This window comes from Symphalangus syndactylus, chromosome 21 (assembly GCF_028878055.3).
Source record: "Symphalangus syndactylus isolate Jambi chromosome 21, NHGRI_mSymSyn1-v2.1_pri, whole genome shotgun sequence".
Taxonomy (NCBI): Eukaryota; Metazoa; Chordata; class Mammalia; order Primates; family Hylobatidae; genus Symphalangus; species Symphalangus syndactylus.
Genome location: NC_072443.2, coordinates 39,611,042 through 39,634,745, shown reverse-complemented (window position 1 = coordinate 39,634,745; position 23,704 = coordinate 39,611,042). Strand labels below are relative to the sequence as shown.

Here is a 23,704-nt window from a genome sequence, read left to right as displayed (position 1 = left end):
CATAACATGCTGAATAATGTAATGTACTATGGGACCAGGCTCTATCAAAGAAGTTAAAGTCAGAATTGGCCACAAGCCCTCAATGGGAACTGTTATTTTTTCTATAGATATAAAACCGGTAATGCTCATTCATTGATGTCTCAGTACTAGTGGGCTTCAAACTTTTGATCACGCATCCAATCTGGAAAAAAAATAATTTGGGCATATATCCTCATGTATATTTATTTACAAAGTATGTAGCTGCATTTCTGGACTAATAAATTATATATCATTTAAAACATGCACAGATAATAAACCTTCTTAAAGAATGAAGTAAAAATACATGAATAGAAATTTGAATCTTTTCTTTTTGTACTCTATTGGATCATCTTGCACATACTCTATTTTAGAGATTACTGATCTAGTTGTTTTTAAATATTTTTATCAGGTGGAAAAATTCATGCAAAATGTTAACAAATGAGCAATTACACAAGTAAACTGTCTTGTGTTTTGATATGACCAAGGAAAAGGGGTGAGAGTGGATCAGTGGATCCATGACTTTCCCCCAACACCCACCCCATCACCCATTCTGTGCTGTACTTTACAGGGAGAAAGTACAGCAAAAAGATAAGAGGAGAAAAGACTTCACATAAACTCACTCTGGACATCAGGCATTTTCTCTTTACTTAACTAGACAATGAATATGGGATCCGGATTGGAAAAATGGGCTAGGGACTGAGTTGTGATAAAAATTTGTATCAGTTAGGACCATGGCAATTATTATTGCTTTGGGGCTTAAATGAAGCTGCTTCACAGCATAGAATTTATCTTTTAGCAGCTCCACCAAGCACCTGGGTAACAGGAATTAAAGTGGGGGGTAAGTAACACTATGGGGCTAATTCTGACAAACGAGATATAGAAAAGGGAAAGGAGCCAGCAGATAAATCTCTTTCTTCTTCCCTCCAAGAGATCATTCTGCTTTAGTTAGGTCCACCTTCCCTTGTTCAGAAATTGTGCTGTGTGACAGAGCAATGGGCTGTGTTTTCTTAAGAAGTGTGGCTACCTTGGTAACATGCCACATTTGCAGAGATGGTCTGGTCACATCTGGAACGTACCCCCACTTACAGCCCCTATGATGAAGGGTCACACCTGAGATCTGAACCAAGTATTCACACACCTCCAGCCATACTCTTTGGACAAAACATTCAAGGCCATCTCTCCACTACTGGACAGCTGCCTATAGCAGGTCAAAAAGAAAAGCTGGGCCTGCTTCTTTTCCTGGGAATTTCGGGTTGGACAATTCAACTGAATGATGTTTATTGTCTGTGAGTACTGGAGTTGTTAATTCTGAGGGCTGAAGTGGCTGCTTTGGGCCATGGTAGTAATACCTCTCTAGAAAAAAGAAAAGAGCAGACATAAAGATGAGGGTAGAAATGGCTAGATAAGCCCAGAGAAAGGGAGACTGATAAAGAAGCTGCCTTGTTTCTTTGCAGTTCCCAGATACACTTCCCATGGGGCCCAACTATTCTTTATTTATCATATTCGCCTTGTGGTAGTCTTGTCTGTATTCCTACATCTTTTTCTTGCATCAATTTATATGAGTCTCTGTTCCCTCCAACCAAAAATGTCCCTGACTAAAGTGTTTTTGCTACCCAATATCTACCAAAGCTCAGCTGAGAGTGCAGGTGAAGCCTGAGTTTGCAGTGCATCCATTTCTCTAGATACTATACAAATCCACCTCTGGATTAAGTCAAGCCAACAGAAAGCTGCAAACTGGATGTATTTTGTGTTGTCAATCTCTTTCCAATTTCCACAGAATAGCTTCTTCTAAATTGTGTCTAGGGTTATACCAACAGCTCTGTTTTGAGGGACTCTTTAAGAAGCAATGAAATGCATTGCCTCAAATATATGAATGTTGTTGAGGAATATGCTCATGATATTGTGGTATTCTTCTTATAAAAACTCTCAGGATGCTGAGGCGGGTGGATCGCCTGAGGTCAGGAGTTCAAGACCAGCCTGGCCAACATGGTGGAAACCCCGTCTCTACTAAAAATACAAAAATTAGCCCAGAGTGGTGGCATGCACCTGTAATCCCAGCTCCTCGGGAGGCCAAGGCAGCAGAATTGCTTGACCCCAGGAGGTGGAGTTTGCAGTGAGCCGAGATGGCACCACTGTACTCCAGCCTGAGCAACAGAGCAAGACTGTCTCAAAAAAAAAAGAAAAAAAACCCAAACAAACAAAAAACCTCTCAGGAGAAATATCTTTCTAGTCTAAGAAATAAACCTATTTCTTGCTGAGAAAAACTCATATTTTGACATAGAAATAGTTTCAGAATTTATATAAATGAATGCTAGAAAGCATAGAATAGGAATCTATTTTTATATTAGGTTCATTTCTAATTTATGTCCTGACCCAGTATTTAACTTTTTAAAATTTGCTTCTAATTTACGTTACCTATTGTATGACATATGTCACTGAACCCATCTTAAATGCTTTCTGGAGTAGTGAAGATACAAAATAAAATATCTCCAATACTGATAACACAGATAGCAAAAACCTATGATATTATTTATGATAATAGTCTTGAAAAAAATCACAAGAGTCAGACTCATACAAACATTAATTAGTTTTTAATATAAGACAAGCTATCTAAGGTAACAATTCAGAGAATTGCTAGGTTTCAAAATTGTTGCTTGTTTCTACATCAGGGAGCTATCAAAGACACCACCCTATACACACATACACACACACACACACACACAGAGAGAGAGAGAGAGAGAGCAAGAGAGAGAAAGTCATTACAGAATAAACCCAAGGAAGAAATTAAACAAAAAACCTAGTGACAGTCTATCATAGTTTGTCTCACATTGATCTGGAATTTTAACATCAGTCTGGGATTCTCTTATAAAGCAGAGTGGCATTCAGCAATAAAAAGAAGGCAACAGAAAATTATTTCTGTCAATACGGTCTGTCTACAAAACTCCATTTGATAATAGAATTGAGTGAGTTTAGGAAACCCTGTTAACTGCTGATCTCAGGGCCCTTTTATTTTTCTTTCCAATGCCTAGGGGAAAGATTGAGCTGATATTTCTGAAGGCACTCTAAATTCATAAAAGAATTAATACTTTTAAAATATTTTTCCTTCAATTTATTGACAGATCACATTCTTTCTTTTCTATGATCATGTCCCTGATTCCCAACAAAAAGTTATTCTAAGTGGGGGAAGTATAGAATGATGGTTAAGAGCATATCTGTTATTGAGGAGAAATAGGATATTTGCAGTCTCAAAGCATATTCCCCCAAGACATTTATCAATTACAAAAAAAAATAATTTTATAGTAGAGATATCTAGCAGGCACTACTACTTACCCAACTGAAAATACCCTGAAAAGGACACTGTCATAGTCTGTTTACACCGCTATAAGAAAATAGCATAGACTGGGTATCTTAAACAACAGAAATGTATTTCTCACAGTTCTGGAGGCTGGAAAGTCCTAGATCAAAGTGCTAACAGACTGTCTCTATTGTGGGCCCACTTCCTGGTACATAGATGGCTGGCTTCTCACTGTGTCCTCACAAGGCAGACAGGGCCAGGTAGCTCATTGAGGTCTCTTTATAAGAGTACAAATTCCATTCATAAGGGCTTCATCATCATGACTTAATCACTTCCCAAAGACCCTACCTGTAAATACCATCACATAGGAGATTAGGGTTCAACATATGAATTTGGGGGGAATACATTCAGTCTACAGCAGACACACCATCACTTCTGTGGTATTCACACCAAAAAATGCATAACCTCCATCTAATCATGAGGAAACACCAGACATGCCAAAATTGAGAGATATTTTATGAAGTTACTGACCAATACTCTTCAAAAGTGTCAAGTTCATGGAAAAAATAAAAGGAAAGAATAAAAATCTGTGGCATATTGAAGGAAACTAAGGAAACACAAAAACTAAATGCAATATGGGATCCTGGATTTTATCCTGGACCAGAAAAAAAGGCATTAGGGTAAAAATTGGTGACATTTTAGTCACTAATTTAGTAAAACATGTTCCTTCCTTACTAATTTTGTATCAATGTTCATTTCCTGGTTTTGATAAGTGTAACATGGTTATACAACATGCTAACATTAGGTAAGCCAAGTAAAGGGAATATGGGATTTGTTTTGTTTTTGTTCTGTAAACCACATCCCCTGGAACTAGTCGGCCTAGAGCTAAATCCTGGTTCACCACTTGCCAGTTGTATGACCTTGGGCAAATTATACTCCTGTGTCTCTGTTTTCTCATGCTTAAAACAGGGTTAATAATAGGGTTTAACTCATTGAATGGTTATGAGGATTAAATGAATAAAAATATATTAGTACCTTAAGACAGTACTTGGTGCTTAATAAGCTCAATATTTATTGACTATTTTTCTTTATCTTCTCTGTTTTTCCTGCCTTCCTCCATGCTCCCATAATACTTTTTGTCTTTATCGGATCATTTAACACGTAGTTGGCTTTCTATTGCAGACTTCTCAGGTACTGAAGACGTGTTTACCTGACTTCAGATTTGTGCTTGAAACTTGACTTCAAGTTACTTATTGTTGCTAAGCCAATTTGCTTATATAAAATGAATATTAACATAATATTTATGGATTTGTGAGATTAAGTGATATGTGTGAAGTGCCTCGTAAAGCTCAGTGACTCACAGTAGGCATTAAATAGATGTTAGCTATGTTTCTACTTTCCCTCCTTCCAGTAAACTACAGACATATTTTATTCATCTTGCTAGACCCCACTTCCCCTAGAACACTCACTTTTAATATAAACACATACACACAACATACCATACACACACCACCTGAATATCACACACACATATGCATACACAACACATATAGATTAGCACACTGCTATGCATATAGTATTAGGTTGGTGCAAAAGTAATTGCGGATTGTCCATTTTATTTGACTTTTATGGAAATAGTTTATGATCATCCTGCAATGAAGTAAAGGTGAAGCAGGCCTAGGAAATAAATAAATCCATTTTTATACTAAAATGCATTTATTCTAGTTTTTATATAATAAACTTGCCCCTTCTAATGGCAAAAAACACAATTAATTTTGCACCAACCTAATAGATGTTAAATAAGTACATTTGAAATAAAGAGGTAAACCAGAGGTTGTATTTATTCCCTCCCTGATTCTATTCTCTTTTCTTCAGTACATGCTCCACAATTACCTATATATCCAACATGTATTTCATATAAAAATGTGTTTATTTCCTAGGCCTGCTTCACCTTTACTTCACTGCAGGATGATCATAAACTATTTCTATAAAAATCAAATAAAGATGGACAAATTCCAGTTTTAAATGTCACAGTGCTTTTATAATCCACATGAGTCATAGCCCCAAATAGTCCTGTCTTTCTTACAGTGACATTCAAAGGGACCATAAATTTAACTCTACAAACTCTCAAAAGTGATGTAAGTTTTTGCTGTGGGTTTTCATAGAAGGCAGCTGAGGGGTTTTATACAGTAATGTAAACATATAATCTACTGTCCAAAGTGCGGTATTTTTGAAAATGAGAAATTTCTCTTAAAAATCTTGTTGGACCAATAGGAATAGACTGAAACTAACCCAGGAACAAACCAAGCTTATCCTAGTCTTTGCCATCCAATTTAAAGACTTTTCTCAAATATTCTATTTAGTCATTTTTCCTTTCCCCAAAGTTCCAAACTCACAGCTGCCTCTAACATTGCTCCCTCCTACTCCAATCCAAACAGTGGCCTCTCACCATGCTGTTCCCTATATTCTTTCTTCTCTTTCTGATGCACTTGGCTACCCCATCTCTCTGCTGGAAGTCAACAGGGACTTCTCCTCCCACTTTTCCCACTTTTACTGAGCCAGTCTAGGGAGTTTAGAGGACACAATTGCTCCATGAACCCATTCCTCATTTGCTTCCTGAGGAAAGAGGCAGCTGAAACTCCTGATACATTTGGCTTCTCTAGATGATTTTCTTACAAGAAATATCTAATTATCAGCTTTATTACCTTTTCTCCTACTTAACATTATACTTCTCTGCAAAAAAAAAAAGGTGTATGTTTGAATCTTCCAAGGGTCTACCTCAAATGTTATATTCAAAAAGTCCTTCCTTGACTACGTTTTGACTAGAAAATCAGCCTATTTTATTTACTTGATAGTTTTTAGTACTATCTGAAATTTCTTAGTTTTTGTTTAATGCTTTATTTATTGTCTTCCTCCATGAAAATGTAAGCTTCATAAGGGCAGAATTTTTCCTACCTTATTCTTCTCCCAGCACTTAGAACACTGGTTGTGCACTGGGTCTGAGGTCATGCTTTCCTGGCTCTTCACTCTCTGTTAGATAGGGAGAAGAGACTCAAGCTGTTGATAGTGCACCCAGCTTTACCAAAATTCCTTTAGTTCATCAACAGGGTTCATAATTTGGTGTGTACACTCAGAGAAAGATCACCTCTTTACCACCAAAAGTTCAGGTGTGAATCTGAGCAGTAAATAAAGATCACACCTTTTTAAACCTTCCATCTCTGCATCCAAGGCTAAGAGGAGAATTGTGAATTGGGATCAATCTCACGACCCTTGAAGGCCCTCTGAGCCCATCATCATGGGTGAGGAGTGAGCTTCAGTGTTCTCTCCTACTGCACAAAACATAGAGTCCTGAGATCCCTGAGATTAATCACATCAGCCCTTCGTCTCTCTTAGGTCACTTCTTACCTCTCAAGCACTAATCAACGTAAAACTCTTCACACACCCCACCCATTCAACCTCTTTCCCCTAACTCCACCTGTATTAGAGTTAAAAAAAAAAACCAGAATCAACAGGAGAGATATATGTTTAAAAAATTTATTATAGCTAACTGGCTAATGTAATAATTATGGAGGCTGGCAAGTCCAAGATCTGCAGTGTGGGCCAGCAGGCTGGAGACTCAGGAGAGCCAGTGGTGCAGGTGAAGTCTAGAAAGGGGTCTGCTGGGTGGTTCCTTCTGGCTCACTGAGGTCAGCCTTTTTGTTCTATTCAGGTTTCCAACTGACTGGGTGAGGCCCACCTACATTAAAGAAGGCAATTCACTTTACTCAGGGTTCACCAATTTAAATGTTAATCTCATCCCAAAACACCTTCCAAATTGATATATAAAATTAACCATCACACCATCCTTCCAAGTGAAACCTTCTAAAATCCTTTCACTGGGCCCTCTGGAACTCATGGTCATTATCAGCAACAGTCTGCATACCATCAACCTAATCTGTGAATGCCCCTTCTCCTTTTTCTCTGATGTCTCTCTCAACCATTCAATTTCTTTCCCTCCTTGGTACTTTCTTATGTTTTTCCTCCTCTACTCATATTATACTCATGGTATAATGGAATAAAAAGCACATAAAATGGAAAAATATAAAAGTATTATCAATTCAAATCATTGTAAGAACCTGGAAAAGAAAGGCCACTCTGCTCCTTAGTTTAATAGTAGAATTTAGCAAAAATAGTAGAATCTTTGTTGCAGACAAGTGGAGTTACGTGTTAACTAGAATGATATCATAGATAAGTTCTAGCAGTTATATTAGCGAACTTTGATGCCTATAAAGCAACGGGAACATCTCCTGTCAGTAGAAGAAGAATATAGCAAACAGAGATCTACTCAGTGGTAGGGGTGATAAGAGAAGAAGCAAAGAATAGATAATAATGCTAATATAGTAACAATAATCAATACAGCTAACACTTATTGAATATAATGCAATGATAATGACATGCATCATTCATTACTTTAGTTATCACCACAACTCTAGGAAGAAGATACAACTATTATTCCATTTTATTATAAGGGTCATAGAACTAGTAAGTGATCGAGCCAGAATTCAATCCTTGGTTGTCTGACTACGACTGGTGTTATAAAGTTTTATGCTCCCCTAAAAGTGGTTTCTTGAGAATCACTTGACAGTCCTTAGAGGAATGGGGAGTAAGGTTTGTAATTATAAAATTATAAGTTATATTTTTAAGAGTATTTTGCATGGCTAAACAGATACTTGAGTATCCCATGGACTATAAGAAAGGTTAGTAATTAGGCCCCTGTAGGGACTCATATTATGGAAACTCACATGACCTCAGACACAGGAGTTTGAAGACCTTCCTTAAGGAAGTTCTACCACTATTATCATCCACACCCAGCTGCTACTCCCTGTATCTCTGTTCAAATCCTCCCCCACCCTAAAAAAAAGAATGAATGGTTGAACTTGAATTTGTTACCTAGCTGTGGCCAAGGTAGCAAGGTCATAGAGTAGAAATCTGGCTTGTAGAAGGCTAGAGAAAATGGTCTGATTAGATACCACTAGTATATTTATTACATGACTATTTTTCAGAAAGAGTTTGATCATAAGAGAGCATGGGAAGTTTAGGAACAGGATGATCAAAAGGAAGCAGAAAAGGGAGCTTTGAAAAACAAGAGGATCTAACAGGGCTAGAAAGATAGGTCCTCCACTCTAGAAAGTCATGGAGAAGAATTTAGCAACAATATTTCAATTCTAGACTGTCAAAGGGTCAGAGTGTATGAGGTCTGGGAACATCCTTTCAGCAAACCAAGTGGTGAAATCAACCAGAAATCGTTAGTATGATGTTTTACAGAATTAAAGTTTCATCTGGAAAAGAAAGATTAAAAAGAAAACTTGAATGAACAAATCTATAAGTGATTTTTTAAAAGAAAGTTCCAAATTAGTGAATCCTGGACTCAGAATAATATTTGCCATCAAATGAGATATCCTCATGAGGCCTCTGGTGAAGGAGAAATTACTACAACAACCAGCTTCGAAACTGGTCCAGGACATAACCACAAAGCTGTCAGGGCAATCCAGAGCTAAATACTTACAGCACATGATTCAGCAGGCTTTTCTAACATGCACAACAGGAGGGAAGATGAAATTGTTCTGCAGCATGAAATTGATTAGGAGGATCTGTGAAAATAGGAGGGAAATGAGTTTTAGCTTGAATCGATGCAAGCTGAATCATCTGGGGAAAGTATCGAAAGCACCACATATTCAATGATTGAACAGGAGAACACTGAACAATAATGATAATGAAAGCGACCTTGAGGTGATGGTGAGCAGCAAATTCAGTGGGAGCTAGCAGTCAAAAGTGGCCAATTTGGGATGCTTGACACAGGAGGAGAGGGAGCACCCACAGAAGTTGTGTCTGGGAAAGTGTGCTCCCCTTCAGATCTTTAGCGCCACTAAAACAGAAGGTTGCTCTGGTTCTTCTCATTTGTCTAAAAATCCAATAGATCAGAAGTTAATTCCTGAAATTCTCCTGTTGCTTTCAGGTTGCAGAATTGCTGGAAGTTGCTTTATCCATGAGAGACGGGTGATTATGGAAGTATGGTTAAAAACATGGCATTTGAAGTGAATGCTAAAGAATGTGAGCAGATGAAAGTAGAGGGCCTTTCTGACAGATGGTGTGAGAAATGGCAAGATGTACTTCAGGTCTGGAAAAGGCTGATCTGGCTGTCCCTAAGGAATATTTACTAGCCAGGGGCTGTTTGGTTGCAAGATATAGAAATTCACCTAAACTACCATAAGTTAATGGGAATGTATTCTAAGAACTAGAACCCCTGGAAAAAAAGGGCAGGAACAGCAGCTAAGCCTCATTATTGTATAGAACCGAAAGCAGGAATGCCTTCAAGAACAAAGCCATCTACTTTCCATCTCTTGTCTCTCTTTTCAAGCATCTAATTTTTACCCTTTTCTGGATTTTGGCCCCACTTACCTGCTTCTATCTGCAGACTGCTCCTTTCTTTGAGGTCTCAGCATACAAATAGCTGCTACAAAATGACAGTCATACACTTGTATCTATAATGTCATCCAGGCCCAGTAACATTAGGTAATCAACTGGGCCGAGCTGCTGAGTCTTAAATCCAAATTCCTTAGGCAGATAATCTGATTAATCCAGCTGGGTCAGGTGTCTATCCCTGCCAATCAGCTGTGTTCAGCTAGATGGGGCCAGCTACTCAGGGAGATGTGGCATGGTGGACTCTGGAGATCTAACAGAAGGAAGTATACAGGTAGATGGGAAATGATGGACAAAATGAAGATTTATAAAAGGTGATTTAGGCCTTTTTACTGAGGGCTTTAAATGCTAGGCAGAAGGGCTTTAATTTTTAAATAGCAAATAATTTAATCCATTCATTTAAACCAATAATTCAAACCATTTAGGCAAAAGAGAGTTAAACAAAGCATTGCTATTATAAGATTGCTTTAGCAGCAGGAGAATTTGAAGAAGGGAATGACTGAAGACACAAAGATCAGGATAAAAACTGCAATAACCATAGTTCAGCATAATAAAATTTTAAACTGGGTGATGGTAGTAAGAATAGAAAACAGACAGAAGGATTTGGGAGTCATCCCACTGATAACATTGGCTACACCCTGGTTGTAGGAATCAAGATAATGCGTGTGAATGCATGTTAAAACCAAAAAAGAACTATATAAATGTACCAATAAGTGTGTCTGAAAGGATAAGCATGATGATATTTTAATGCCAGACATGGATTTGTAGAAAATCCATGTGATAAAGTCTGACAAACTATTGGGAAATCAGGTCCCAAGGTTAGGAGAGAGTAGAGGCTAAAGATAGGACATTGGACAACCCTCTAGGACTTGAATTTCAATTATAATAAAAGGGAATATGGGAGAATTTTCTTTAAAAAGGTTGATATAGAAAGTAAGAATGCCTAAGGGGGATAAAATTATTTTCACCTATTTATAAAATAATTATAATAACAAGACTCCTTCCTTTCACTTTCTCCTTCAAAAGAGTTTTATCTTTTCTGGACTGATCATGCGAATCCAGCCATGGTTATGAAACGAAAATCGATCTTGCTGCTCTTAAAGTGATGTCTCCTACTCCCTGCAAAAGAAGGAATGGGCATGACCTCACATAGCTGCCTTTCATGGTCCTTTGATAAATTTTTGATTGTGTAATTTCCCTATTGCCGGATGATTATGCATGGCAGGCTGATTCAGAGGCCATTGTCTGTTTTGAAATGAACCCCTAGAGTGCACTAATGGGATTTTGTGCCATTAATGCTGAATAGAGTGGGATGAGAAATCACTTTTCTGATCTGCCAGCTCCTTAGTCTCAGTGCTCAATGAGAGTACAAGTGACTACTGTGAGAAAAAGGATTCACCAAGATGTTGGCCCTGTCTATCCTCCCCCTAAATCCCTACAGTGAATTAACAGGGCCTTACCTTTCCCATCTTTTTACCTTTTCTGGTTAACGTGAACATATCAAGTCATGAGCTCTAATTTGTCAGGGTGAGTGAGTCATCTGTCACCCTCTCTATAGCCCACTTCATCCAGAATAAAAAGCTTTGTGCTATGGGGACATTTTATACCAGGGAAAATCAGCTTTGTAGATCAGGCCCTTTGCCAAATTTCTTTTCAAAGGCTTTCCTTTGCAGATTTTCCTTTTCTGGTCCTTCTAACTTTGAAGAATCTGACTGTTTTTGTGTCCTGTGTGAAGGAGTCAAGATGAGCTGAGCCATAGCTGAGCTGTTTATACTTCTTTTGTCTTACTACCATGTAAATCACTCTCCAATTCTATTCTGCAAGAACAAAACCTGAGAAAGGTTGGAAGCTCAGAGCTGGATTTGTGTGCCTCCTTCCCTGCAGGACAGCTTTTCAGTTATAAACTTAGAACTTGGAGCTAAACCTGTTGTTCTCTCTCTGCTTGCTAGAGTCTAAGAGCATGTTTACATTCAGTGTGTCCACAATAAAAGCTGTCTTAGTCCTTTACATGGTTTTCCATATCTAGAGGATGGTAAAACAGAGGTAATACATTTTGTGCCTATAGGAAATGGAATTTAACAACATGCACCTACACAGAATGAAAATGAAAACTTGACCCAGAAGTAATACCCTCATAAAATATAAAACTAAATCTATTTGCTGACACGCACCACCTGGCGTGGGCATTTCCTTCCCATGAGCTAAGGCACTCTGCAACCTTGGGAGTTTCCTCTGGTCTTCATCAGGAAAGTGCATCCTTCCACCTGCTTTTCACTTCTGGACGGCTCTGGGTCTCTAAAAGGCAAGGTGGACAGAAACATGCCACCTCACTCAACGACATACCCCTGTAGAACAATCTATGGGAAGCATAGAAGGCATATGAATACCTGATAACTGGGATGATTCTGGGAACATTAGGAAGATTTCATGGCAGCGATGCACAAGCTGTGAATGCTTTGATAAACATTTCCCTCTTGGAGACTGTGTAGGCAGTCAGATGAGTATTTTCATGATATGAATGAATATGTGAATGTCGTGGCCTTCGCCCCCACTCCACCACACTACTTTCTAACCTTGTTATGAGAAAAGGGGAGGGCGGAACATGAGTCTGTGTAAGTATATGCATGTGTATGTAAGTGCACGCACACACACATACACACACACTTCCACATAAATATAAATACATAGTTGTGCTTAGAAAGAAATGAAAGAAGAAAAGACTCTTATATCCTAAAGTAGGGGCTTTAAAATATATGTTTCAAATGATGAGTTCTGGACTCTACCTGCAAGCAGAGTAGACTAGCCTACTGAATATCTCTCCACAGATTTGAATTGGTCTGTTTTGCTGATAAATATGGGGGAAGGAAGTGATTCATTTCAGACAACTAGTTGAAGCTTTAGTTGTCCCAAATAATTATCTCCTACTAGCCGAGCGTGGTGGCTCACACCTGTAATCCCAGCACTTACGGAGGCCGAGGCGGGCAGATCATGAAGTCAGGAGTTCAAGACCAGCCTGACTATCATAGTGAAACCCCGTCACTACTAAAAATACAAAAATTAGCTGGGCATGGTAGCGTGTGCCTGTAATCCCAGCTATTCAGGAGGCTGAGGTAGGAGAGTTGCTTGAACCCAGGAGGCGGAGGTTGCAGTGGGCTGAGATCGTGCCACTGCACTCCAGCCTGGGTGACAGAGCGAAACTCCGTTTAAAATAAAATAAAAAAAAAATCTACCACCCCTACCAACTCAAATGTTCTACATTGAATTATATTGTCCTTAAACCAAAGGACAATATCTAGGTATATAATGGGCAGTTTGAACCATAAAGCTTTAGCTCAGGATATAGTCTAACCTTGAGATATAGCTTTTGGGACCAGGCACAGTGGCTCATGCCTGTAATACCAACACTTTTGGAGGCCAAGGCAGGTGGATTATTTCAGCCCAGTAGTGAGCCCAGGAGTTTGAGACTAGCCTTGGTAACGTGGCAAAACCCAGTCTCTACAAAAAATACAAAAATTAGTCAGGTGTGGCAGCATGCGCCTATACTCCCAGCTACTCAAGAGGCTGAGATGGGAGGATCAATTGAGCTCAGGAGGTCAAGACTGTAGTGAGCCATGACCATGCCACTGTACTCCAGTCTGGAGGAGACAGCGAGACCCTGACTCAAAAAAATAAAAATTAAAAATAAAAAAAGATAAGGCTTTAAATTTATTGGCATAGGAAGTAGATGAAGCAATAGAGGAGGAGGAGATTCCCCAGGGAGAATGTATAGTCTGGGAAGGAGTGAGGATTTAGAACAAAGTCCAGAAACATCAGAATTAAAGAGCTGATTAAGAAGTCTTGAAGAAGGCTGAAAATGATCTTTTCAGAGGTGGAAAGTAATAAAGAGAAGTCAAGAAGAGAGGGGGTTTTAAGTGGGCACACTGGGTAAAAATAAGCGTATTTTTTGTTTTTCAAAATAATAAAGAGAGAAACTATCTTAGTAAAAGTGCCAAAGAGAAGGAGTAATGTTATTTGAGTACCCACTGTATATCCGGCATTGAGCTAACCACCTTGCATGTGTGGTGAAACATGACAACATTCTCAGAACTGGTTTTATGGGTAATAATTCAAGATTTAAGAAATTAGTTCTAAAATGTGGGACTGTAAGTACGTTTTCTGATCAATCATGAATCCTCAGAATCCATGATGTTCCAGATACATTCACGGTGACCTGAAACAAATCACTCCATCTTTCTGGAATTTAGCGTTCGCATTCACAAAATCAATCAGAGAGTTTGAAAAAATCTCCAAGTTTCTACCCAACTCTATGTAAGTGCCCTTACAGTACACTATTGCATGCTGAATATAGCAACATGGTACAATGGTTAATGACAAGACTCCTGGGGTCCATTAGCCAAAGATCCAATCTTGACTCCACAGCACTGATTTTCTTATTTGTTGAGGGACCGTATGGAAATTAGCTTTTCTGTGCTTTAGTCTCTTCATGTATGAAATGCAGATAACAATAATGGCTCCTACCTTACAAGGCAATTGTAAGAATTAAATTAAATAAGCTAATACTTATATAGACCTTTGCAGCGTTGCTGGAAGATAATAAGTTCTCAACTATTGTTTTGTAGTTGGTGGTGGTGATATTACTATAACCATCCCAGGTAAGGCATTCACAAGCATTGATGTTTTTCAATTTCCATTTCACAATCAGGACTCAGCAAGAAAGAAGCAGCCCAGTAGAAGAAGAGTTGTTTCAGACTGTGCTTGATTGAGTGATTAAAATAACAACTTTTAAAATACCTGGTTAACAGCTAACGGATCAGCAACAAATTTAAGCATCAACTCTGTGCAATGCTCCTTATACTCCTACCTATCCTTGATTATATTGGGAAATTCTCTAAATTTGATTTCAACTAATAAACAGAAACAGTGGTAAGGCCTGTGTATCACATCAACACATATTATTAATAATAGTGTTGACACTGTAGTCCATGTATCTACTCATGATGGTAGATACTTTATAAAGCTGGACCATGGTCAACCCAGATTAAAACTACCCAAGGCCATGGCAGGATTGTTCTTTACTTAAAATCATACTAAGATTTATCACCAAGTGTGTGTTCATGCTACAGTTATTGACAGTAAGTTTAATGTTATGCACCTGTACTATGAAAAATATTCTCAGAATAAAGGCACATTCCTAAGAAATATATCTGTAAAATATCCAACTGCCAACTCACCCAACCTTGTGGGAGAATTTAAGGGGTTTTCAATTTAAGAAAGATTTGGCCAGATTTCTTTGTCCCATTATTCCCTCAATTTAAAATCTAAATCAGAACAAAAACAGTTTGCCAATAAATGATGTCAAATGAGCTACGAGGCTTCCTGAAGAGCAGGTAATTTAGGCGATCACAGGGAATCTTAATGACCATTCCACACACACCTGTTTAGTTTATTTTTTTTAATTTTTTTTCTCAACTGGAAATGGTGTGGCACAGAAAAATGTAGAGTTGTGGTTCTCAAACTTGGCTGCACATTAGAATCACCTGGGGAGCCTTAAACAATCCCAGTGTCCAGGCCACACCACACACCAATTAAATTACAGATTCTGCAGCTTGGGCTCAAGCTCAGTATTTTATTTTTATTTTTTTGAGACAGGGTCTCGCTCTGTCACCCAGGCTGGAGTGCAGTGGTGCGATCTCAGCTCACTGCAATCTCTGCCTCCCAGGTTCAAGCAATTCTCCTGCCTCAGCCTCCTGAGTAGCTGGGATTACAGGCACATGCTACCATGCCCGGCTAATTTTTGTATTTTTAGTAGAAACGGGATTTCACCATGTTGGTCAGGCTGGTCTTGAACTCCTGACCTCGTGATCTGCCCACCTTGGCCTCCCAAAGTGCTAGGATTACAGGCATGAGCCGCTGCTCCTGGCCAAGCTCAGTAATTTTTAAAGCTCCCTTGGTGATTCCAGTATATAGCCAAGCTTTTGAACCAGGCCTTAGAATCTCGCCAATAAGTCTTGCCAAAATTTGATTCATGGATTTTTACGTATAAATGTGTTTGTTTGTAAACTATTGCATAGTTTTGGCTATGAAGATTTTCCTTCTTAATTCAAAAGAAGGAATTACACTTGTTAGTTTAAGTTCTAAGTTCTATGACTCTAACTAGATAGAGATGAGTTCACTCAAAAGAAAGTATGCACTTTAAAGTATGAGAAGGGAAGACTTAGAGCATTGGTTCTTATCTGTCACTAAGAATCACCTGAGGAGCATGTTAAACATGCAAATAAATTCCTGGTGCCTGCACCTCTAATTGATGATTTAGGCCTGTGATAAATCCTAGAAACATGCATATTAAACAAACATCCCAGATTTGGGTTGTGATACTATAAAGGTGCAGAAGCCTGGGTTCCACTTCTGGGCCTTCTGATCCAGAGGATCAAAATAAGGCTCAATGTATGCATAATTCCTTGATTCATAACAAACCATCCCCAAACTTAATAGCTTTGAACAGCATTTATTATTGCTCAGAAGTCTATGGGTGGTTCTTCTGTTCTTGACTGGCTTAACTCATGCATCTACAATCAGGTGGGTATTGTCTTTGCTGAAGCTGGCTGGATTCTCTCACATGTTGGGTGCTGACTAGCTGTTGTCTGTCTGTTGCCTGGTTTGGGCCAATTTTGGTTCTTTTTCATGTTTGTCTTACATCCCTCTGACAAACTAGTCCAGGTTTATTCATGGTAAAAGCAGCAAAGCAATAAAGAGGCACATCATCTCTTCTGCCACATCCTGTTGTCCAGTGCAAATAAAAGACCAGTTCAGGACACAAAGAAGCAAACAACACACACCAGGGCCTACTTGAGAGTGGCGGGTAGGAGGATGGTGAGGATTGAAAAACTACCTGTTGGGTACTATGCTTATTACCTGGGTGACAAAATAATTTGTACACCAAACCCCTAGGACACAATTTTACCTACATAGCAAGCCTGCACATGTACTCTTGAACATAAATGTTTTAAAAATTATAATAAAAAATAAATAAGACTAGTCTAGATTCCTAGATTGGGAAATAGACTTCATCTCTTAAGGAGAGGTGCCCCAAAGTCACACTACAAAAAACTTGGACATAGGGAGAGGTCAAAAACTGCAGCCATTTTTACAATAAACCTACCAGATTCGGACATCTATTTTTTTTAAACGTTTCTACATAAATTATTTAATGTAATTGTCACAATAATCTGATGACGTATGTAGTATTAGCTACATTTTACCAAAAACAAAGGACTTCAGGAATCTCAGGAAGGGTAAAACAGTTGCTAAAGATGCATAAGGATGAGCTTCGGCTGTACCTTGCAGATAAACATTTTAACTTAAATGGGCAGCAGAAGATGAGATTATTACCCATTTGGCAGTGAGGGTCTGTTATAAGTGGAAATGCACTGATTATGTGAGATGAAGATATTTTATGAAAGAAGAGGTAGCATTCAAATTCAGTTCATTTAGATCTCACAAAATTCTTCCATTTAACATGATCCTCATCCAGGTAGATTGCAGTGGGTCTGACACAGTGGGACATACGCAGCTGATGCCCAATGCTTATGTTTGGCCCCATCTTAGGACTTAGAGGTGGGAAACTGGAAGATTACGTTTATCTGACCTTTGGGGAGTAATTAGGAAAACTACCAAACCTCTGATCCAGCCAGGATGGTTTTGTAATATCATTTTGTGTTTTAAAGTCTCTGCAAGAAAAGTTAACTTTTATAAAGAAAAGAAATACATAGCAATGAGGGACAGAACTTTGACTCTGACCCTGCACCAGCTCATTTAATCTGCTGTGCTGTTTCTCATCTCTGGTTCTCTTATCTCAGTAGCTAAAACAGGGGCATTACCCCCTCCTTATAGAACCAAGGGAGAAAAGCTCTATTTTTATATGTCCAGACAGAACTGCCTTTTCAGCGTATCAGGGCAAGTGAGGCAAATGGTTTTTCAGATAAAATCAGAGCTCATTTTTAGACCTAACGTTGATTTCACCTTTCTACCTTAGGAGGTTCATTACAGAGAATGGTGCAAAATAATGATCTTTTATACTCATTGGACATTTTTTACCCAAATAATTTGGTAGCAATTCAACATTAGCTCTTTACTGGGGAATAAACTCATTTTTTTTTTTCTGGGCTTCTGGGGCCTTTCTTCACTGGGATATCAATATAACACAGGATATTTGGGGGGCTTGGGTTGGAGGAGATAGGTAACAGTCTGATCTCAGGCTTTATTTCCTAGGAGACTGTGACATCCTTAGGAGAGAGCTGTATGTGTCTTTGTCATCTTGTGGCGTAGTTCAGAGACTCTATCTACTTCATATCACTCTGAGAATTTAATGAAACAATATATCTAAAATAATTAGATCAGTGCCTAGAACATAAGTACTTAATCAACATTACTTATCATTGCTTGAAATATATATTCAGTGAATAGAAATGCCATATTAATATCATATAATCTGACTACAGATGATGTTAAATAATAACTTAATTTGTAGATTATAAAGAATTACTAGGAGAAGAGAGAAGAAATTTTAAAGTGAAAAGAAATAGTATTGAGGGCTAATCTCAGGTTTTTTTAGGTACTCTTTTCCTGTCTTGCTTGCTTATTACATTTTTTTTTTTTTTTTTTTTTTTGAGACAAAGTCTTGCTCTGTCACCCAGGCTGGAGTGCAGTGGCATGATCTTGGCTCATTGTAACCTCTGCCTCCTGAGTTCAAGCAATTCTCCTGCCTCAGCCTCTTCAGTAGCTGGGATTACAAGTGTGCACCACCACACCTGGCTAACTTTTGTATTTTTAGTAGAGACAGGGCTTCACCATGTTGGCCAGGCGGTCTCAAACTCCTGACCTCAAATGATCATCCCATCTTGGCCTCCCAAAGTACCAAGATTACAGGTGTGAGCCTGTTCCCAGCCAGCATTTATTGCATCTTTAAGTTTTGTCTCGCTTTTTCTTTGTACACATCAGTGCAGTTTTACAGTTCCTTCTCTTAGGAATTCTTCCATTTAACATGTTTTGTAGTCTGATTTATAATAAGTATAAATCATATATATATGATTACAAGGAATAATTATTTTGGTTTTTGTTTCGTTTATGCTGTTAATTTATTTTTAACTTCTTTATCTAATTGTGGTTATCAAAGAATTCCCTGAAACTTAAAATTAGAGTAGCCCCATTTGGCTTGAAAAACAATTTTTGATTATTAATTTTTTAATGATATTAAAGGCTAGCACTCTCAAACTTCCCTTAGCAAGAGAGGCAGAAAAGTCGAGATCTTGGGTGTTGGAATCATAGCTCTTCCAATAGAGGTTGATTTCTCTGAACCTTGGTTTCCTTATCTCTCAAAGATGATTATATTTATTTGATAAGATTGTTATAGTACCTGGCACAGAGTACTCAGTGTAGTACTCATAGTAAGCACTCAGTAAAGGATAGCTTTCTGTTTTCATTTTAGTAAACCAGGATTAAAATCACTGAGAGGTCCTGATAGGGAACAGCTGGATGATAGGAGGGAAAGGAGCTGGGTGAGTGGTCTGAAGGCAGAGCAAGGCCCCCAAAAAGGTATGAAAGGTGCTATTTTGAGAAGTGTGAGGTCAAATAATGCTGTTTTCTTGTTTGCTGACCTTTCATCAAACCTCTCCATGAAGAGAACTTCTCATGATTCTTTTGGACCTGGGTAGATTCTTATATAATGAAGAGAGAAGATACAGCTTGAGAAATGACATAGTCAAATCCCTTTTCCCAGGATGTGCCATTTCTTCACTCCCTTTTATCTGGGGAAAGTAGACATATCAGCTCTAGGGAAAGAAGACCTGCTCCTTGGGAGATAAGCACATTCTTTTCCCTGCTAGAGCTGGGAGTAGGCAGCCACCACACACACACACACACACACACACACACACACACACACACACACACACATCTATCTCCTGCACCAGTTTCTTCTTCTTTAGCTCCTCCAATGTTTCTTTCCTAATAGAGGAGAAGGTGAGCATGAAAGAAACTGCTAAAGGCTCCATTAAACCTTGTACACTATTCTGTAAATGGAGAAAGAAGCTGAATAATGAAATGCTCAGAAGTACTGAGGCAATTTCAGAGAAAAACAGGCAGATATAAAATAAAATGCTTCTCACCATGATGACTTCTCAAATTTATTTTTTAGCCTTCTCTCTCAGCCAATTTTTTTTATATCTCCAACTCCTCATGCCTGTCACTACAAAAAGGCACAGAGGCCATACTGCACAGTGGCTAAAGATAGAAACTTTCTGGTCCAAGAGTCGTGGCTGGGATCTGGTGTCTCACACTGATTGTCTGCATTACTGTAGAATTGTAGGTTATTTTATCATGGTGTCAAGATGAAGAAAGTGAGGGAGAGAGAGATTGTAATACAGTGCTCACTTTAGATGAGAATGACATATGGCAAAGCACGTAAATCTCAGAGCGTGGGCTAATCACTTATTAAATGTTTCTTCTTATTATTATATATTCCTCATCCACATTTTTTCTACTTTCATAAAAATTGTCTTCTCCCAACTTCTTTACAAACCACAGCTGTGCTAGGCACCTGCCACATCGATCAGGTCACTAGGCAGCCCTGGCATTTCTAGTGGTAATCAGCCAGTCTGCCCAGCAGACACATATGTTGTAGCAGACCCAGTCCTGTTTCTAATGGCCCTGGGGGAACAGGGCTTTTAAGCCTGTACGTGTATGCGACAGGCTAGAAAGCTTTTGTTAATGGCCCATGCGCTGTCAGGACCAGTTAAGTCAGTTGGTGTGTAACAGGCAGTACCTTCTGCTTTGTGATCTGGGCTGCTTTCTGGTCTCTTTTCTTTCCCTTTTTTTAGCTACCTCCACAAAATAGAAAAGTTGCTTCTGAGTTTCAGACCATTCATGTTTTCATTATCACCTCAGAGTGCAATTGGATATCTGTTTTGAACTTCAACCTTGGTGGATTAGGAAACGTGAGAAATATTCTCTTTAAGGTTCTCTGTATAAATTTCTTGAGGGCAGAGATAACAAAGGCACTGACCAAGATATTTTGGAATCAGTTAATCTATGTTCTCCAGATTACAGAATTTTCTGAGTCATTAAAAAAACCTGCAATTTCTACTCACAAGTATTATTGCATGCCCACTAAATTGTCATCCACAGTGCTAGATGCTGGTTATGCAAAGCAGTCGTGCTCCCAGCCCTTAGTGTCTTAGTGTCTAATAGAGAAGGTAGAAAAACTAAATGGGTGCTTATGATACAGTGGAAAGCTAGTATAGCAGTTATATGCCAGAGCAAGACATACGTAGGAGGTGCCCTAAAGTAGATGAGGGAGTCGGGAAAGACCTCTCAGAGGTGGTAACATCTGAACTGAGCCCTAAAATATGAATAAGAATTAACCAATTGTTTGGTACAATACACAATTTCTACTTTTATCAGAGCAAATTCTTTCAAATAGAATGCTATATATTTGCTCTCAAATCTCATCTCCTACTTAAGATAATCTCACCTCTTTTTGATATTCTATAGCTTATTCATTTACACCTATAATTTAGAACCTAAACAAAACCAAACCTTGCATTGCTATTTCCCAACCATTTTCAGTCTTTTCAATCCTAAATAAAATGCAGGTTTCCCAAGATTAGGGGTTTTATTAATGTGGATTTTATATTTCCAATGATTCCTGTGTAGTTTCATCAAATGGTTGCCTATCTGGAAGGCAAAAACAATGGGATCCGTTCCTGACTCTGAAAGTGTTTGTATGACTTGCTGAAATCCTCATAGAGAGCAATTGCTGATTTTAGTTGCTCCATCTGTAAAATGGGGATGATATCTCTCTTCTAGCTGTCACATGGGATTGTGTAATATTAATGATAGACTACTTCTAAAAACACTTAAGTAGTAAAATTCTGTAAAATGGCTTACGGAACAGGCCTCTGATAATTGCCCTTTATTGAACATAATGCTAGACACTCTGCTCGTTGTCCGCTGTATCAGTTAGAACAGGTGAGAGTAGGTTGTTATCAAGAACATCCCCATATATCAGTGACTTAAATCAACTAGGGTTTATTCTTGATTATTTAACTTGTCCCTTCCAGATTGTGGGTAGAGAATGGGAACTCTGCTCATTGCAGTCACTCAGAAACACAAGCTGTTGGCCAACCACAATTTTGAGTATTGCCAGATGCAATGACAGAAAGAGAATTTGAGGGTCTCACATGGGCACACACTTGCTCATGCCAGGAAGTCACTGCTACTTACAATTCAATGACTAAAATTAGTCCCATAACCTCATACAGTCACAAGGAGAACAAGAAGTAAAATCTGACTATGTGCCCAGAAGGCAGAAAGCCATAAAGATTTGGTGAATAGGAAGAATGTTCTGAAGACACAGTATATGAATGGTCTACTTCCTTTGAACAGCCCTCAGCCAAGTGAAGGAGATGGACAAAGACCACACAATGAGTATAGTAAGGGGCGACTTCATGAACTAAGGGACACAGATAGTGGACCAATTCATTCATGCAAGAAACATTTATTGAGTACCTGCATAGTACCAGGAACCAGGGATCCCAAGAAACCAGTCCCTGCCTTCAAGGAGCACATGGTCTTAACAAGATGTAGAAAGAGAGAAGAGGATGAATTGAGTGCCACTAAGTGTCAAAGTCTGGGGTATCTTTCTGATTTAGTCTCTACCACTGTCCTGCATAATTGCTACTGTTCTCCCCATGTCATATGTACCCTAGTCATTTCTAAGGTCACAATGTTATGGTGACAGAGCTGGAAATGGAACCAGGTCTGTCTACTTACTTCACGAGCTGTGCTTTTTTCATCATGTCATATGGATCCCTTGGTCAAAAAGAGAAAATATATAAGCAGCAAATTACAGCATGGGAAATATTATGATAGCAATATGAACAGTTTATGTATTGTGTACTTTCACAATACCCTGGAGATGCAACTAAATGCCTGGGGAGTATCTGAAAGGCTTCTCCATGGAGTGACATTTTAGCTGGGGTTTTTGAAAGATGAGTCAATATTTGCCATGCAGAAATCAATTCAGTCTAAGTAGTAATAAATGGGGCTTAAAGAGGCAAACAACCAAGTTGTTTATCTAATGTCAAATATCCCTGCAATTACATATTTCCATCTGGCTTCCTTGCCACCAACATCCTTCTAAAATCTCAGACTCATAACCTCACAGCAACCCTCAATTCCTTTCTTTTTCACCTTTACATACCATTGTGAATCTATTGCCAAATTTAGACAAATTCTTCTCTGCATTGTTTCTCAGAACTTCACTACATGACCAGATCCCAGAGGGTGGTTGTCTGGAGGAGAGGAATGTTGCCTGGTGTAATCATGGACCTTCTATCTGCTTATGGTTTTTTCAACATCAGCAGAGCTGAAGTCATATCAAGGGGATAAAGAAATCCTATTTTTCTCACACAGCTTTAGCAACTGGAAGCTTATCTCTGGCTGATTCTGGCAAAGGAATGAGAAAGGATGCAATGTGATGAATTGTTTCTAAAGGTGTAAGCCTGAAGCTGGAATAATTGTAAAGGTAACCCCATTTATAATAATGTTGCTTCAGTACTTCCCTGCAGATGCTTCCTTCTTTTAGCTCCTTACAGAAATAGAAGAGATTTTTGTCCTTTTTAAAAATTTTCCATTTCCACTTGCTAAATGAGCCAATTTAACTTATAAAAAGAGATTTAAAAAAGAATAAATATAAAATATTGATATATATTTTGGAAACTCTGGATTTATGCTCTGTTCACTCTCTTAACAATTCAACTTAGTCATTCTGATGAGAACATGTTCTTTTATTTTCTCCAGTGGTCAACATTATGCATTTTATCCATTAGTGGAAAATCTACCCATTCATTTGCTTGTAATGAAGTATGAAATAAA

The 23,704-nt window shown here is 38.5% G+C and overlaps 1 protein-coding gene across 1 annotated transcript in view; it reads left to right on the top strand.

The window, feature by feature from the left end:
- LOC134735406 (embryonic stem cell-related gene protein-like) overlaps positions 1-23,109 on the top strand; it is a 35,357-nt gene extending 12,248 nt beyond the window's left edge. The window contains exon 2 of the mRNA XM_063630109.1: positions 23,085-23,109. Within this exon, the coding sequence (XP_063486179.1) occupies positions 23,085-23,099 (15 nt within the window). The 3' untranslated portion in view covers positions 23,100-23,109. The remainder of the gene's footprint in view (positions 1-23,084) is intronic.
- Positions 23,110-23,704: the final 595 nt, after the last annotated feature.